Source organism: Gorilla gorilla, chromosome 4, assembly GCF_029281585.2.
Source record: "Gorilla gorilla gorilla isolate KB3781 chromosome 4, NHGRI_mGorGor1-v2.1_pri, whole genome shotgun sequence".
NCBI lineage: Eukaryota > Metazoa > Chordata > Mammalia > Primates > Hominidae > Gorilla > Gorilla gorilla.
This window is the reverse complement of record NC_073228.2, coordinates 145,254,334-145,270,814: the sequence shown is the minus strand read 5'-3', so window position 1 is coordinate 145,270,814 and position 16,481 is coordinate 145,254,334. Positions and strand designations below refer to the sequence as shown.

The 16,481-nt window shown below is 42.3% G+C and overlaps 1 protein-coding gene and 1 pseudogene across 17 annotated transcripts in view; both read right to left on the bottom strand.

The window, feature by feature from the left end:
- Positions 1-16,481, bottom strand: part of LOC101128585 (protocadherin gamma-C4) — a 169,088-nt gene that overhangs the window by 72,724 nt on the left and 79,883 nt on the right. The window contains exon 1 of one of the 17 annotated variants that reach the window (XM_031010761.3): positions 7,034-11,320. The exons of the other annotated variants lie outside the window; for them this stretch is intronic. Within the exon in view, the coding sequence (XP_030866621.1) occupies positions 7,034-9,457 (2,424 nt within the window). The 5' untranslated portion in view covers positions 9,458-11,320. Of the gene's footprint in view, positions 1-7,033; positions 11,321-16,481 lie in introns of those variants that run through there. 17 annotated transcript variants of the gene reach the window in all.
- LOC109026741 (protocadherin gamma-B2-like) lies at positions 11,322-15,587 on the bottom strand (annotated as a pseudogene).

Here is a 16,481-nt window from a genome sequence, read left to right as displayed (position 1 = left end):
AAGTGCTGGGATTACAGGTGTGAGCCACCATGCCTGGCCTTCAACTATTTCAAAGCGTTATGGCCCAAGCTATAATTGGGGGGCGTATCTGCTCCTGATCCATTCAGTCATTCACAAGTAAGTCTCCACTTTCCCCACTTAGAATGAAGTATTATTCCTCAGCATTAACCCGAAGCTTTCAAGTGGGCATGTCCTCGACACTGAGTCCCAGATCCTTGGCAAGGTTTCCCACCACCAAACTCTTGGCCAGCTCCTCTAGGACTGAATAACGGATCTGCATCATAGAGAATGCCCAGCAGGATAGAAATAGCAGGAAAGGAGGCAGTAGTTGCCTTGGTTCTACCCAGACTGTCAGTCCAGCACCATTCCCCATCTTTTCCACAGTTAGAGTTGCTGCTGCTCCAGCCCAAATAAGCCCCTTTTCAAACTCTTCTTGGATTATAGAATCTCCAGCCAAGAAGGAGCTGAACTCATTGCCTGTAAATCCGTTCCGTTCCTGCTTATAATTTGTAGAACTAGGAGCCATAATAGGAATGTGGTGGGTCTGCTCTTGGATTTGCATTCCATGAAATTAGAAAAGCCACCAAGCCGGAATGTTTGGGGATTGGCTCATTTATCTCTGTTTCCAGACTGGCCAACAGTGGCACTCTGATTCCCTACTCTAGAACTGCAGCCTGAAGAAATGAGAGGACAGCGTTCTGTAGAGTTAGTTGAGAGCAGAGAGAAAGATGTTTCTCACTGGAATTTGCAAGCTGAAAGGCAGCAGTGCAGTCTTGCTCCCGCAATAAAATATTCCTGGGAATTTATAACCTCAGTGATGTTAGCACATGAAGTCGAAGTGATGACTTATTTTTATTTCTTCTTGATGTTTGAGTATTTGTAGGCTTAGAATCTTTCTTTCCATTCCCACTTCCATGCCTGGGCTTTACTTTTTCCATGGAACACAGTCTCAGAATGAACTGTTGGCTGAATCTTCAGCTGAAATTGTATAGGAAGCTTCTAAGAATTTTCACATATGGATTTTTTTTTTTTTTTGGTCAGAGTCTCACTATGTCGCCCAGGCTGGACTGCAGTGGCATGATCTCAGCTCACTGCAACCTCTGTCTCCCGGGTTCAAGTGATTCTCTTGCCTCAGCCTCCTGAGTAGCTGGGATTACAGGCGCCTGCCACACAATATGGAAATCTTATGAATTGAGGCATCTATTTTCAAAATTTGACAAACAAACCAGGTCCTTAGCCTTTTAAGATAAGTCAGACAGTTGGCAGGGTGCGGTGGCTCATGCCTATAATCCCAGCACTTTGGGAGGCCAAGGCAGGTGGATCACCTGAGGTCAGGAGTTCAAGAGCAGCCTGGCCAACTTGATGAAACTCTGTCTCTACTAAAAATATTTTAAAAAATTAGCTGGGCATGGTGACAGGCACCTGTAATCCCAGCTACTGGAGAGGCTGAGGCAGGAGAATCGCTTGAACCCAGGAGGCAGAGGTTGCAGTGAGCTGAGATCACACCACTTGCACTCCAGCCTGGGTGACAGAGCAAGACTCCATCCCCTACTCCAAATATATATATATACACACACACATATATACACACACACACACACACACACACACACATATATATATATATATATATATGTATATCAGACAGCTGCCTCTTATTAGGGCTTAGATATAGAGGAAAAGTCCATGTAAAATAATTGGTTTTGCACTATGATTCTTTTTTCTCCAAGAGACCACTTTCCAATAATTGAACTCAAGCACTGTATTGAGTACTTAGAAGGTGTACAAACTACTGTGTGAAATACTTCAGAGAGTTAATGATGAACTAATAAATTATATCTGCCCTCAATGACAATACACAGAGTAGATCCTTATATGACATGTATAAGAAAAATTATGGTGGTACCAACTTCTTTTACATACAGATTAAATTATTTTGTTTGATTCTATGGTCTCTTCAATGACAGTTTTTTAAAAATATTTTCCTGAACCAGAGCCCTTCCCATATGGTATCCAGAAGTCTCATCCTTTATAAAATATTTTTTCCAATTAGCTTTGCCATAGGCTGGCTATCTTTTGCCATCAATATTTTAGGAATGCATCCTAAACAGTATGCCCTGTTACTGGTAATTTTCCATTAAGTATGGTTTCTTAAAAGTGAACTCAAAGTGGTCAGGCATGGTGGTTCACACCTGTAATCTCAGCTATTTGGGAGGCTGAAGTGGGGTGGGTGCATCCCAAGATCAAGAGATCAAGACCATTCTGGCCAATATGGTGAAACCCCATCTCTACTAAAAATACAAAAATTAGCTGGGTGTGGTGGCGCGTGCCTGTAGTCCCAGCTACTCGGGAGGCTAAGGCAGGAGAATAGGATGAACCCAGGAGGCAGAGGTTGCAGTGAGCCAAGATAGTGCCACTGCACTCCAGCTTGGTGACAGATTGAGACTCTGTCTCAAAAAAAAAAAAAAAAAAGTGAACTCAAAGTGTAACATTAGAGGGTAACTGTGTCTCTTTCTTGAGATTTAGCCTCATCAGTTTGATCAATATCCCTTCGAAACTATGTGTTTGCTTTTCTGAACCTGACATTTTATATGAGGATAAAGCAGATTTTTACACCAGAACTATCCAATTCATGATCACAGCTATACTCTGTTACATGTCATAAAGAAAACTGATACAATTTGCTCATTTGTCATCAGCCTTATAATTCATTGAAAAGTGATCTATGAGATTAAATATGCTATCAAAGTGTAGTATAGTCTCCTCAACATTCCTATGCTATTGCTGCTTCAAAAAGCATAATACTTCTGGAATGAAAGCAGTGGAAGAATGTCTTCTGACTGATTACATTCCAATTTTAGGTACTATAAAACAGTGAAGCTACAAATTTTAAATTATAGCTGAATGCTTTAACTTATTAGATGAAATGGATACATACACATCTGTCATACACATAAGAAGACAAGAAAAGTCCTTGACATAATTTTATGACTGGAATCAGAAGAAATGTAAACACATCCAAACCCATTGCCGAGTTAGTCTCAGAAAACAATCAACACATATGCTAATTATGAATCCTAAATTATCAACAAGTGTCCTAAAAATCCTAAAGCTAAGCCGTTAGTTTCAGTTCTTATATGGCCCAAACCAAATAATGATCACCAGCCTTCTGGTTTCGGTGATCCATTTTCTGGTGAAATTATCTAAGATCCCATTGAAGTAAACTGCTTCTTTAAAATAAGTTTCACAAGATCGTTGTTTAGATTTCACTATGGTTCAGACAAAGAAAAAGTAACACTCACAAAATTGTCTCATATAAAAATCTTTCCCCCATCTTTTATGGCCTAAAACTGTGGCTTCTCAATCAAGAATGTGCCTAGGCACTTAAGATTTTTAAACCAGCTTTCACAAAAATTTTAGAACAGTTTTATCTCCATCCACAAATCATTCCATTATACCGTATGGAGAAGCACACAAAAATCATTATTATTTTTCCCAACAGAACATCGAGTGTGCTGGCATTGAAAATATAAGTCCTTTTTTTTGTCAACCACTAAAAATGGCTACTGTTAATTAATTGCACGTTGTGAATCAGATTTTTGTTAGCCCTAGCCATCACCACGACCTTTCAAATTAGATATGATTATTCCTACTTTGCTGAAGCTCAAAGAGATTAAATAACTTGCTAAAGGTGACACAGTTAAGAAGTTACCTTATTGCAAAGCTGCTATCCTTCTATGATACATCCGAAAATTCAGAATCCTGGTATCAGGTAATCCCCAGAGTACATTATTTGTTTATCCATTCATTCAACAACTATTTAATAAAGCCTATTCAGCTTAAACTGGAAACATAGTTGATTGAAGTCACTGATATTTGAGATATGGTCTAAAGGTCTTGACTATTCATGCTCTAACTCTCAATGATTTGTTCCTAATCAAGTTAGGTGAGCAGAGGTCAGAATAATTAGGCCATGTTAGCTTAGCTTCCCAAATCATTTGTTTTCCTATTATGTCTTTCTTTCTATTTGACTATATATGAGAACTGTCCATATGATAAACATTTTGGTAGTTCATACAAGATGATGGAGGAGAGAGGTTTCATTGTCCTCTATTTCTCTCAATATTACCTATAGAACACTGTACTTATTAAATTCTATTTGAAAACTAATGTAAATACAAATTTAGTATTTTTAGATAAATTCAAATACTTTCTTTCAAAAAATCACACAAGTAGAACCACACACTCTATATTTTGCCCCCTTTTTTGGTCTCAGAAGCAGCAACTGCCTCATTTTAGAGCCCTTGGATGTCTTTCATTCTCTAAGTGGTTTCCAATCTCTTTTCTGGGTTTTAACTATTGTATCTTTCAAAGTAGATAGGCAGCAAACAAAGAAGAAAGAAAAAATAATCGGGATGTTATGTTTCCCTACACCTTTACAGAATTCACCAAAAGAAATCAAGCAATGCTTTTCAAAGAGTAATACACTTTAGCATTCAGTGTCTGTAAGCACTCTACAATAAGCATAAAGTTCTCAGAAAACACTTAGAATCTGTGCACTTTTCAGAAATTTTCCCATAGTTGTAAAAGTTATGGGGAATTTAATGTAGAAAGCAGGCGATATTACTGCAAATTTGCCCCAGTACTAAAAAAAGTACTCAAAACACATTTTGTTAATTCTGAATATTCCACAAAGTCATCATTAGTATCATTAGTGTAGGAAATGGGCAAAAGAAATGTCTAACTTGGAAACACATACAGATATCGTATTAATGAAATGCATAATAGAAGTGAAAAATAGTCTTTACCATTTTTCGTCATGGCAATACAGCATATTGTATATTTAAGTGATAAAATTTTAAATGCAGAAGAAATAAATTCACTATATTTGGAAGTTCATGAATGATTTAAAACCATGAAATGACTTGGGATACTGAGAAAGTATAAATGGACATATCCCTAATGGCCAGAAAGAATTACTGAACTTTGAAAGAAACTAAATTCACTTTATGAATTTGCTAGCCATCTCAAGTGTAGTTAACAGCCACTCTATTTATAAAAGTTTATCAAAATTTTATTTATATTTTCCATTGAATTAGATTTCTCCCCCCTAGATAAACAGATCAGTTGTTATCAGATGGTCTACACAAAACTGCTGCATGGTCAATGGGAAAAAAATAAAAGTGGGAAAAGAGCATTATCATTGATAAATTCAGCTAGAAAATGATATAGAGTATTAAAGTAATTTTATAAATTGTTAATAAATTATATCTATTATATAAAATATATGTACATAAATAAGGTATGAGGGAAGGGGACTGGATTGTTGTTGGTATCTGTCACATATATATAAATTTATTGATGTCTGCTTTATAAATTCCAAGTGTACTAAGGGATATATTTCTCCAAGCTCAGAAAAAAAAAATTTTTTTTTTTTTTAGAGGTGTGAAGTGGGGAATCAGGGGTCTCACAGCCTTCAGAGCTGAGAGCCCCGAACAGAGATTTACCCACATATTTATTAACAGCAAGCCAGTCATTAGCATCATTTCTATAGATATTAGATTAACTAAAAGTATCCCTTATGGGAAACGAAGGGATGGGCGGAAATAAAGGGATGGATTGAGCTAGTTATCTGCAGCAGGGGCATGTCCTTAAGGCACAGATCACTCATGCTATTGTTTGTGGTTTAAGAACACCTTTCAGCAGTTTTCTGCCCTGGGCGGGCCAGGTGTTCCTTGCCCTCATTCCGGTAAATCCACAACCTTCCAGCATGGGCGTTACGGCCATCATGAACATGTCACAGTGCTGCAGAGATTTTGTTTATGGCCAGTTTTGGAGTCAGTTTATGGCCAGATTTTGGGGGGCCTGTTCCCGACACAAAGAGACAAGCAGCAAGAGGAAGAAATGCAAGATCCTACAGGAAAAACAGAGAATACCTCTAATTTCCACCTGCCCCACAATGCCCAAGTCATCTAGTCCAGAAATCGTACTTTGTTTACACTGACAGAAGTAAGTACATTGGAATTACAAATCTTGGATATAATCCCAAGCTTGCTGTAACAGAAAGGACATAGAAAGCAGCCTAAAGGGAGTCCCAAAGGCCAATCCTGGGACAATTTCAGCATCAAAATAAATAATTGATATTAACAGATTACAGGCCATTGAATAAAATAGAAAACCATGCTTCCAGAATCATAGAAACAAACATGTATAGAGAATATAAAACTCTTCTTCAAGGTGGAAAGCCAATTAACAACTGTAGAAGAAACAATGGAATTATAAAATCTTCATTTGGAGGTGATTGTAGTAAGTGATTAAAGCAAGTGTCATCAATGGATGAAACTAGAGGATAAAGTTTTGTTTTTTTTTTAGATAGAGTTTCACTCTTGTTGCCCAGGCTGGAGTGCAATGGCATAATCTCAGCTCATTGCAACCTCCACCTCCCAGGTTAAAGCAATTCTCCTGACTCAGCCTCCCAAGTAGCTGGGATTACAGACATGCGCCACCACGCCTGGTAATTTTGTATTTTTTTAGTATAGACGGGGTTTCTCCATGTTGGTCAGGCTGGTGTCGAACTCCCAACCTCAGGTGATCCACCCGCCTCGGCCTCCCAAAGTGCTGGGATTACAGGCGTGAGCCACCGCGCCCAGCCAGAAAAGAATATCTGATAAGGGCGGGGCACTGTGGTTCACACCTGTAATCCCAGCACTTTGGGAGGGAGAAGCAGGAGGCTAGCCTGAGCCCAAGTTTCAGATCAGCCTGCTCAACATAGTGAGACTCCTGTCTGTACAAGAAAGTAATAGATAGATAGATAGATAGATAGATAGATAGATAGATAGATAGATAGATAGACAGACAGACAGTAGGTGGCTTGCACCTGTAGTCCCTGTTACACCGGAGGCAAAGGTGGGAGAATTGCTTGAGCCTAGGAGTTTGAGGCTGCAGTGAGCTATGATCGTGCCGCTGCATTCCAGCTTGGGCGACAGAGCAATCAAAAAAAAAAAAAAAGAAAGAAGATTTGATATAAACTCACCTCAATTAACCCATGACTGTCTTTAGAAAATACCGAATCACCTGACAGCAAAAGGGGCTCGCTTTTTTCGAAGCTCTCCTGGCTGACGAGCATGTCTGCATAGTTGGGCTGCGGGAAGATCAGGTGACTCTTCCGCGAGTCCGTGGTGAGGGAAACCTCGTGGGAATAGGTCTGCAGGAAAGCCTGCACCCCGTCCACGCCCACAAAGTGCGACGCCGGCGCTCCTGTCAAGCCGCCTCCTGAAGCCTGTAGCAGGCGTGACTTGTGCCAGCGCCGCAGCCTGAGCGCCAGCAGCACGATGACGAAGGCCAGGAAGACGCAGGAGACCGCGGCCACCGCTACCACCAGGTACAGAGTGAGGTCTGAGGTTTCAGAGTTAGCTGGAGACTCGAGGCTGCCGAGGTTCGCCAGGACTTGGGGGATGCTGTCGGCCACGGCCACGGTGAGCGTGACAGTGGCGGAGAGAGGGGGCTGGCCGTGGTCCTGGACGGCCACCACGAGGCTCTGCTTGAGCGCGTCTTTGTCCAGCAGGGCTCGCGCCGTGCGCACCTCGCCCGTGTGCAGACCCACCGAGAAGAGTCCCGGCTCGCTGGCCTTGAGCAGACGGTAGGATAGCCAGGCGTTCTGGCCGGAGTCTCTGTCCACCGCCACCACCTTGGTCACCAGGTAGCCGGGCTCTGCGGAGCGGGGCGCCAGCTCCACGCCAGTGGAACCGTCTGTGGGGAGGGCGGGGTACAGGATCTCGGGCGCATTGTCGTTCTGGTCCAGCACAAACAGGCTCAACGACACGTTGCTGCTGAGGGGCGGGTGCCCGTTGTCCCGCGCCATCACTTTCACTTGCAAGTCTCGGAACTGCTCGTAGTCGAAGGAGCTCAGCGCATACAGTACCCCAGTGTCGGAGTTGATGGACACGTAGGACGATAGGCGTGCCCCTTGGATGGTGTTCTCAGCCAGGGAATAAGTGATCTGGGCGTTCTCTTCACAGTCGGGGTCGTGGGCGGTCACAGAGATGAGGGAAACTCCTCTGGGATTGTTCTCTGGGATATAAGCGGAATAGGAGGCCTGAGGGAAGACCGGCGGGTTGTCGTTGGTGTCTGCCACGTTCAGCGAGATATGAGTTTCCGTGGATAGGGGCGGGGTTCCCCGGTCAGTGGCGGTCACTGTGATGTTGTAACTAGGAACCTGTTCCCTATCCAAGACTATGTCTGTGACTAAACTATAGTAATTTCCGTAAGATTTTTCTAATTTAAAGGGCAGATTTCCTTGGATGAAACAGATCACCTGTCCGTTTTCCTCAGAATCTTGGTCATTTACATTTAAAAGGGCAATTAATGTCCCTCTCGGAGAGTTTTCGGGAACCGAGCTGGCGAGAGAGGTGAGGACCAGTTCTGGGGCATTGTCGTTCACGTCCAGAACAGTGATCAGGACTTTGGCTCGCGCAGAATATCCTGCATTATCCATTGCTTGCACTTCCATCTGGTAGAATCCTGACTCCTCGTGGTCCAACTCCCCTATTGTTGATATTGTCCCTGAATTGCAATCTAGTTTGAAAACTTGGGCCGCCTTGTCGTCCACATACCGGAAGGAATACCTCACTTCCGCATTGACTCCTTCGTCAGGGTCGGTAGCGTTGACTACAAGCAGCTGCGTGCCCAAGGCCAGATTCTCCGGAACGCTCGCGCGGTACTCGGGCTGAGCAAACGCTGGTGCGTTGTCGTTCGCATCCAGAACCATCACGCGGATGCGCGCGGTGCCTGTGCGCACCGGGTCGCCCCCGTCGGAGGCCGTAAGTACCAGGTGGTGAGCAGCCTTTTCTTCGCGGTCCAGGGCGCGTTTCAGCACCAATTCGGGGTACTTACTACCGTCGGCTCCATTTTGCACGATCAGGGAGAAGTGAGTATTCGGGCTGAGCTCGTAGCTCTGCAGAGAGTTCTTCCCGATATCCGGATCCCAGGCGTGGGGTAGAGGGAACCGCATCTCAGTGGCTGCATTTTCACTAATTTTTATTTCTAATTCACTTTCACGAAAGTAAGGCGCATTGTCGTTAATGTCCCTTACTTCTACTTCTACTCCATATATTTTCACTTTATCCTCCATCAGAATGTCTAGATTTAATTGACACTTGATGGCCCCCATACAGAGCTCCTCCCGGTCTATCCTGCCCGCCGTGACCAAGCTGCCGCTGCGCGGGTTCAGGGCGAAAAGCTGTGTCCTACCTCTGGGGATGATGCGGACTCCGCGCTCCGCCAACTCCCGGGGCTCCAGCCCCAGGTCCCTGGAGATGTCGCCCACCCTAGAGCCTTTCTCCAGCTCTTCCGGAACTGAATAGCGTATCCGGGTGCATCCGGTCTCCCACAGAGTCCCCAGGAGGATTCCCAGCAGGACAAGCCCTTTGCAGTCCCGGTGCAGTCGCGCAGGAATCATTCTTATCTTCCTCCAGAATTATTTTCAATTCTGCCCTTAACCACTGAAGTCAGGAGCAGTTCCTTCGCCCATAGAATGGGACAGTTGGGAAGTCAGAGCTCCTCCGTTGTTTCCACATACTCCCAGGGATGGTTCATTCCTAGCTATCTGCTTTGTGCTTCAGGCGCGTGCAAGGCGAGCAGGATCTCCGCTTTTCTCTCCCCGATTGGTGAACAGCGGCGCTCAGAGTCCTAACCAATTACTGCACAATCTTGAACTCCCAGAAAGGATATTTCGTTTTTATATCTTAAATAGCTCCACCTACTGTTCTTCAAAAGGGGATGGAAATCTACAGTATTCGCTTTAATAGAAACTTTAGTGAGATTTTTTTTTCCCAATGAGCTTTTAAATGAATTGGAAGTTTCTATAAACACTGATTTTAATCTTATAATGTTAGTATATCTGCTTTGAGATTACTGTTCCCCCAACACACCTATTATGGGGGATGTCTCCCTAGGAGTTTCTCTTTTTGACAAATCATATAATATAATAATTTAAACTTTCTGATTCAGCTATAATTTGGGGAAAATATTTTTAAATAGATTCCTTGAATGATCCTGAATGGAAGGATTACTTTACCAGGTTGTTGACATGTAACACTTAAAAATCAAATTTTCATGATATTATGGAAACCTAAAAATGATATGTGATTGTATACATTATCAGAATCACACGTAACAGGAACCCAAGTGAAAAATAAACATTAATATTTTTAGCATAAAGTAGAAGCATTCCAACTTGCATTGACTGGAAATAATGGAAGTACGCCAGAATTCTATTAATACATTATATTTCAAAAATATTTATTGTTCAGGAAACTTAGTAAAAGAAAATTTGTAGTCCAAAGAATGTTACAGACTTACCTTTTCCTGGGTAACTGACCTAATTGTAATTACTGAGAATTACTGGTAATACTTTCGGAAGCCCATCAAAATATAGGGAAAAAATTCTCCCTAAGAAATAACTGGCTACGTACTTTCATGAGCGTAAATATTTATACTGTAAAGATATTTGCTAGGCATAAAATAAAATAATATATTTTAAATTGGGAAGAAATATATAGGTAGCTGTGAGAAACGATCAGACATAAAATTGAGTTTACTTGAATTACAAGAATCACAAGTAATTGTAACTGAATATTATCAAATCATTACCATGTTCTTATTTTTTTAAGCTTTTTTCTCTGCCAGGCACAGTGTCAGGCAACTGTACTCTCAGCTACTCTGGAGATTGAGGTGGGAAGATCGCCGTAGCCCAAGAGTTTGAGTCCAGCCTGGGCAACATAGTGAGACCTTAATCTCAATTTTTTTTAAAAAAAGCATTTTCTCCATTGTCTCATGCATTTTCTTCAAAATTTATAGTTAATGGATTAAAGAAAAAACCTTATATACTCAAATATTGATGTCCCAAGAAACACCACAGGAAAAAAATTTATTCCTCAATTAAAATATCTCAGTGACAGCAGTATCATAATACCCACTTTTCACACGTGTGTGTGTGTGTGTTTGTGTGTGTGTACAAACAATGTCTCCGGGCCTGGTGCAGTGGCTCACGCCTATAATCCCAGCACTTTGGGAGGCCGAGGCGGGCGGATCACGAGGTCAGGAAATCGAGACCATCCTGGCTAACACGGTGAAACCCCGTCTGTACTAAAAATGCAAAAAATTAGCCGGGCGTGGTGGCAGGCGCCTGTAGTCCCAGCTACCCGGGAGGCTGAGGCAGGAGAATGGCCAGAACCCGGAAGGCAGAGCTTGCAGTGAGCCGAGATCACGCCACTGCACTCCAGCCTGGACCACATAGCGAGACTCCATCAAAAAAAAAAAAAAAAAAGTCTCCCGTAAAAATGGTCAAAATGTTTCAAAAATACATGAAAGCTAATAATGAAGTTACTGGCCCACACAGAAAGGAACAGGAAATATTAAGAGTGGGCAAACAAACCTGAAGCAATAGTAGATATAATATGTTTAAGATTTTCTTGCCAAAATATTGGTTTGAAAATTAAACCTCATCCATTTGTAAATGAGAGACATTCATTGGAACTCACGTGAGTAGGAGCAACAGAGTTAGAGCTTATCTTGTCATTCTCTTCAGTGAAGCTTGCTACCAGAGAAACTTCATTAGAAAGATCTTGTCGGGGGACTGTTTCTGGTGTCATGGTGAGAAAATTAAATCTTCTTTTTCTAGAATCCGAGGGAACATACAGATTGCAGGAATAAAGCAAAGTTCCCTCATTGTAGTTGGGAAAAACCCCTGGTCTAGTCTTAGAACAGAGACCAGGGTGAAAGCAACCCCAGGCAGAGGGGCTGGAAGAGCATCGCAGGTGCAAGGCGACCGCCAAAATCACTGCGAGGAAGAAGAGCATAGAAATCAAGGCCAAGGCCACGACCAGGTAAATCTGCAGCTTTGCTTGGGAATCAGAGGGCACAGGACTGTCACTGAAGTCTGGCAGTGCCTCCTGCAGGCTGTCTGCGAAGACTAGGTGAAGCGTAGCGGCGCAGAGAGCGGCGGCTGTCCTCCGTCACGCACAGCAACCAGCAGGTTGCCCGTGTGCAGCCCCAGGCTGAAAACCCGGGCTCGATGGCCTGCAGCACGTGGTAGGACAGCCAAGCGTTGTGTCCCGAATCTGCGTCCACCGCCACCACCTTGGTCACCAGGTAGCCGGACTCTGCGGCGCGTGGCACTATATCGAAGAGTGCGGAGCCATCGGGCCCCAGCGCGGGGTACAGCACCCGCGGCACATTGTCATTGAGGTCGCCCACCAACATGCGCCGGCTCATGTTGGCGCTGAGCGTGGGCGAGCCCTGGTCGTAGGCCTGCATCGTGAGCTCGAAGGCGCACAGCTGCTCGTGGTCGAAGGCGCGCTGCGCGACCACCACCCCGCTCTGTGCGCTCACGGACACGTAGGACGACAGTGCCCGCAGCTCCAAGTCGGTGGTAACGATGGAGTAGGAGACTTGGCCATTCAGCCCTAGGTCCAGGTCAGAGGCACTGACTTGTGGGATGGAGGCTCCGGGAAGGTTGTTTTCGGCCACGTGGACCACGTAGGAGACCTGGTGGAAAACCGGAGCATTGTCGTTGACTTCACCAATGCGTAGGGTGAGGCTTGTGCTGGATGAGAGCGGAGGCTTGCCCTTGTCAGTGGCAGTGATGGTGACGTTGTACTCCGGGATCCGCTCCCAATCCAGGGTCCCATCTGTTACAAGCTTATAGTCATTATTGGCGGAAGATTCGATTCTAAAAGGAACTCTTTCGTTTATGAGGCATGTAACCTCCCCATTTTCTCTCGAATCTTTATCATGTGTTTTGAACAGAGTGATCACTGTCCAGGGTTCTGCGTCCTCAGTTACAGAACTGGACACCGAAGTAAAAACCACGTCTGGGGCATTGTCGTTCTCATCTAGGATTTCTAGTATAATTTTACATTCGCTGGTCATGCCTCCACCATCCTTAGCTTCTACTCTCACGGTATAACTGCTACGAATTTCGAAGTCTATTAAGTCTTTGGATTTAATTTCCCCATTTTGATGGTCTAGCACAAACATATTTCCAATATCATCTCGTAAGGATTTGAAAGAGTAGGTGATCTCCGCATTGACACCCTCATCCTGGTCAGTGGCTGTCACCTTTAGTACAGAGGTGCCTGGGGGCACATTCTCTCTAAGGCTGACTTTGTATACATCCTGGCTAAAAACTGGGGCATTATCGTTGGCATCAGTGACCTCAATTTGAATTGCAGCAGTGCCAGTTAGGACTGGGTCACCCATGTCCATTGCTTTCAGGACCAGGAGATGAGAGCTCTGTTGCTCCTGGCCCAGGGGCTTCTCCAGCACTAATTCTGGAGCATTCTTGCCTTTAGTCTTGTCCATCATCAGAGAGAAATGTTCATTAGAACTGAGCTGGTAACTCTGGAGAGAGTGAGGCCCTACATCTGCATCTATAGCAGATTCCAGGCCAAACTGAATGCCTGGAATTGCTAGTTCATTGATTTGTAAAACAATGCTATTTTGGGGAAAATGAGGTGGATTATCATTTATATCTTCTATCATCACATTTATGTGAAAAACATTTAGAGGATTCTGTGCTACAATCTCTAAGGGTATGACACAGAGGATTTTGAAGACAGTGACTCTCGATCTATTCTGTCACTCACAAGTATGTTCCCATTCTCCGTGTTCACGGTAAAGTATTGTTACTCTGCACTAACTCTAAGGTTTCAGGTCAATAAATCCTGAACATGCAGCCGCATGTCCTCTGCAAGGTTCCCCACCACGGAGCCCTGGACCGTTTCTTCTGGAATAGAGTAGCGGATCTGCTCCGAGGGTGCCCGGCAGAACAAAGGCAGCAGGAAAGGGAAGAGTGCTTGCCACCGCCGGGTCCTGCTTCTCTGCTTCACCCTGTTTCCCATCCTTCCCGTGCATTGCTGCAGTCTCCGACGTTAAGAGAAAATGTTTCACAAAGTGCTTTTAAAATATTTACTTCCACACATAGAAAACTCAATGCTCCCAGTTTGAGGGCACCCCAATCCATATGGAATCATATTTGCAGGAGCAGAAAGCCCAAGTCTTGGCCACTCTCCGACTTGCTTCTGTGACTGAACAGAATATCGTCCTGGTAGATCCCAGGCTCCAGTTCTTGCAGCACATTGGCCAACAGCGGGGCTCTGAGTCTATTTAGAAAATTGCAGCCAGAAGCCTTTGCTAATTCAATGGGATTCAGAATTTAGACAGATGTGTTGGACTAATGTATAGGAAACTAGACATTTTATGAGTCTTGGTAGTGACTGTTTTCCAGTGTTTACTACCAAAGAAGATTCCTTAGAGATGGGATCCTATAGAACAGTCATTAACCCAGCAAAGAGAATTTAAAAGTTTGTTTTTTTCTAAGCAGAAGCAATGCACATATTAGAAGAACTAGGCAAAGTCTTCTCTCCTGATGTAGAACAAAAACCTTGTGGGAAAACATCCCCATCAAGTGGTATGGGAAAATTTTGACCACTATGAAATGATATGCAGTATTATTTTCAATCTGATGTGCAGATAATTTTCCTCCTAGTTTTATCAGAGAAAACTGGAGGAGCACTGAAAGCTATATAGGGCATATTCAGAATAAAGTTAGCCAAACCCTTCTTATCACTTATAAAAGAGGTTTCTGAAAAGGATTATTAAGTGTTTCATGTTTCATCATAAAGAGAATATAAAGGTATAGCCTAGTAGGTTGCCATAGGAATTAATAACATGAAATGTGATGGTGTTTTACTTTTATCCTCTATTTAATGGGACTATATGTTATACCTTAACAGAACTTTATCACTACCTCTAAATCAACATAACCCTCTTAATATCACATTTCAAAGCCAACCCTTCCTTTTTGTTCTCCACGATCTTGGGAAGTTAGTTTAGATGAGGTTTTATAATATGGAACAATCTCCTTTTCCCAGCCAAATACCTCATATCCTTTTTATTTAACTAATTCCAGTCAAAGTACAATGCCTTACATCATTTTTCTCAGTTTGGAATTCCACAAGTATAAATCCTATCCCTAGATGCTCAAAATACCTGAACATTTTTCTTGACTTCAAGAAAAATGTAGGCATCTGTTGGAAGACTTGCCTTTCCTACAGTTGAAATTATTTTTGTCCGAGCCCTAGATAGTCAGTTTACAACTAACGACATAAGGTAAATTCCTAAATGAGAGAACTAAACTTGAAAGGGAACATAAATATCCAAGTAATTTGGGGCAAATACCTAGAAGTGATGTGAGAGTGTTGACTGAATTGATTATGGAAATGATTCCTGTGATCAAAAACCCTAGATAAGTCTCCTTTCCTCATTTGGCTTTCCTAGACATTGCTTCAGATAACATGTATGTCAGGCAACTATCAAGCTTCAATAACAAGTTGGTCTGAATAAAAGAACTGAATGTACTATTTGCCATAAGAATGACCTTATAAAGAAAGAAAGAAGGAATCTATGACTCCCAAGTACACTGAAAATGAACAAAAAAATAGCCAGAAGGATACTAGCTAAATCAGTTTAATTAAAGTCCAAATACCTTCAATCTATTTATATATTCACAAACTACTCTATTTGAATAAATCTGTAGACATCTTTAGCACATTTGAAAATAGGTTTTTGAGAAGCACTGAATCAAAATCAAGTTATTTCTATATATGGATTTACTACATTAAAAAACCTTCCATACATACAAACACAGACACCAAAGTAAAAGAATAAAAGGAAATAATACCAGTTCAATAATTCAATTATTTCTCAGAACAGTCAATGTAACTTCACCATAGTAATGGAAAAGACATCTAGAGCTTAAGAAAAAATGTGATCTAAATTTTATCTCCCAAGGAAATCCAGTAGTTAAAAGCCAGTCAATATGTCTGTGTTGATAGGATGAAGAAATGAGACAAAGTTGAAATAGTCAACAGGATCTAAGCATATTACCAGCCACCAAGAATCAAAATAAAATTGCTCAGAGAAAAGCTTACATGTATAAGTGTGTGTGCATGTGTATAGATAGATAGATGAGAAAGAGAGCTAGAGGGAGCATGCTATTAAATCAACAGGATCAAAATTTGAACATTAGCAGTAATAGCAAATAATGGTGGAATATAACTACAAATCAGTGAAGGCACAGCAAAATTGAAATGGAAATAAAAAGTGTTTGTGAATCATTAATTTGTATCTATATATAATAAATTGAGAGCCTCATACACTGATAATAGAAAAATAATACTAAAATTCAACTTACTTCAAACCAAGCCAGCATAGTTGAATGGCCCCTTTGAAATCAAAAGAAAATATGCCAAGACTGAAAAATGACTTTCACAAAAACGTTCTGAAAGATTATCGTAATCTCATGAAAGGCAAAGTAAAACTCACATGTATTGCTCTAAATATATATGAACTAAATATATGCCGCCCCACCCCACCAAACAGTTTTCATAGCAGGCTCAAAAAACATCTCCTTAAAAGAC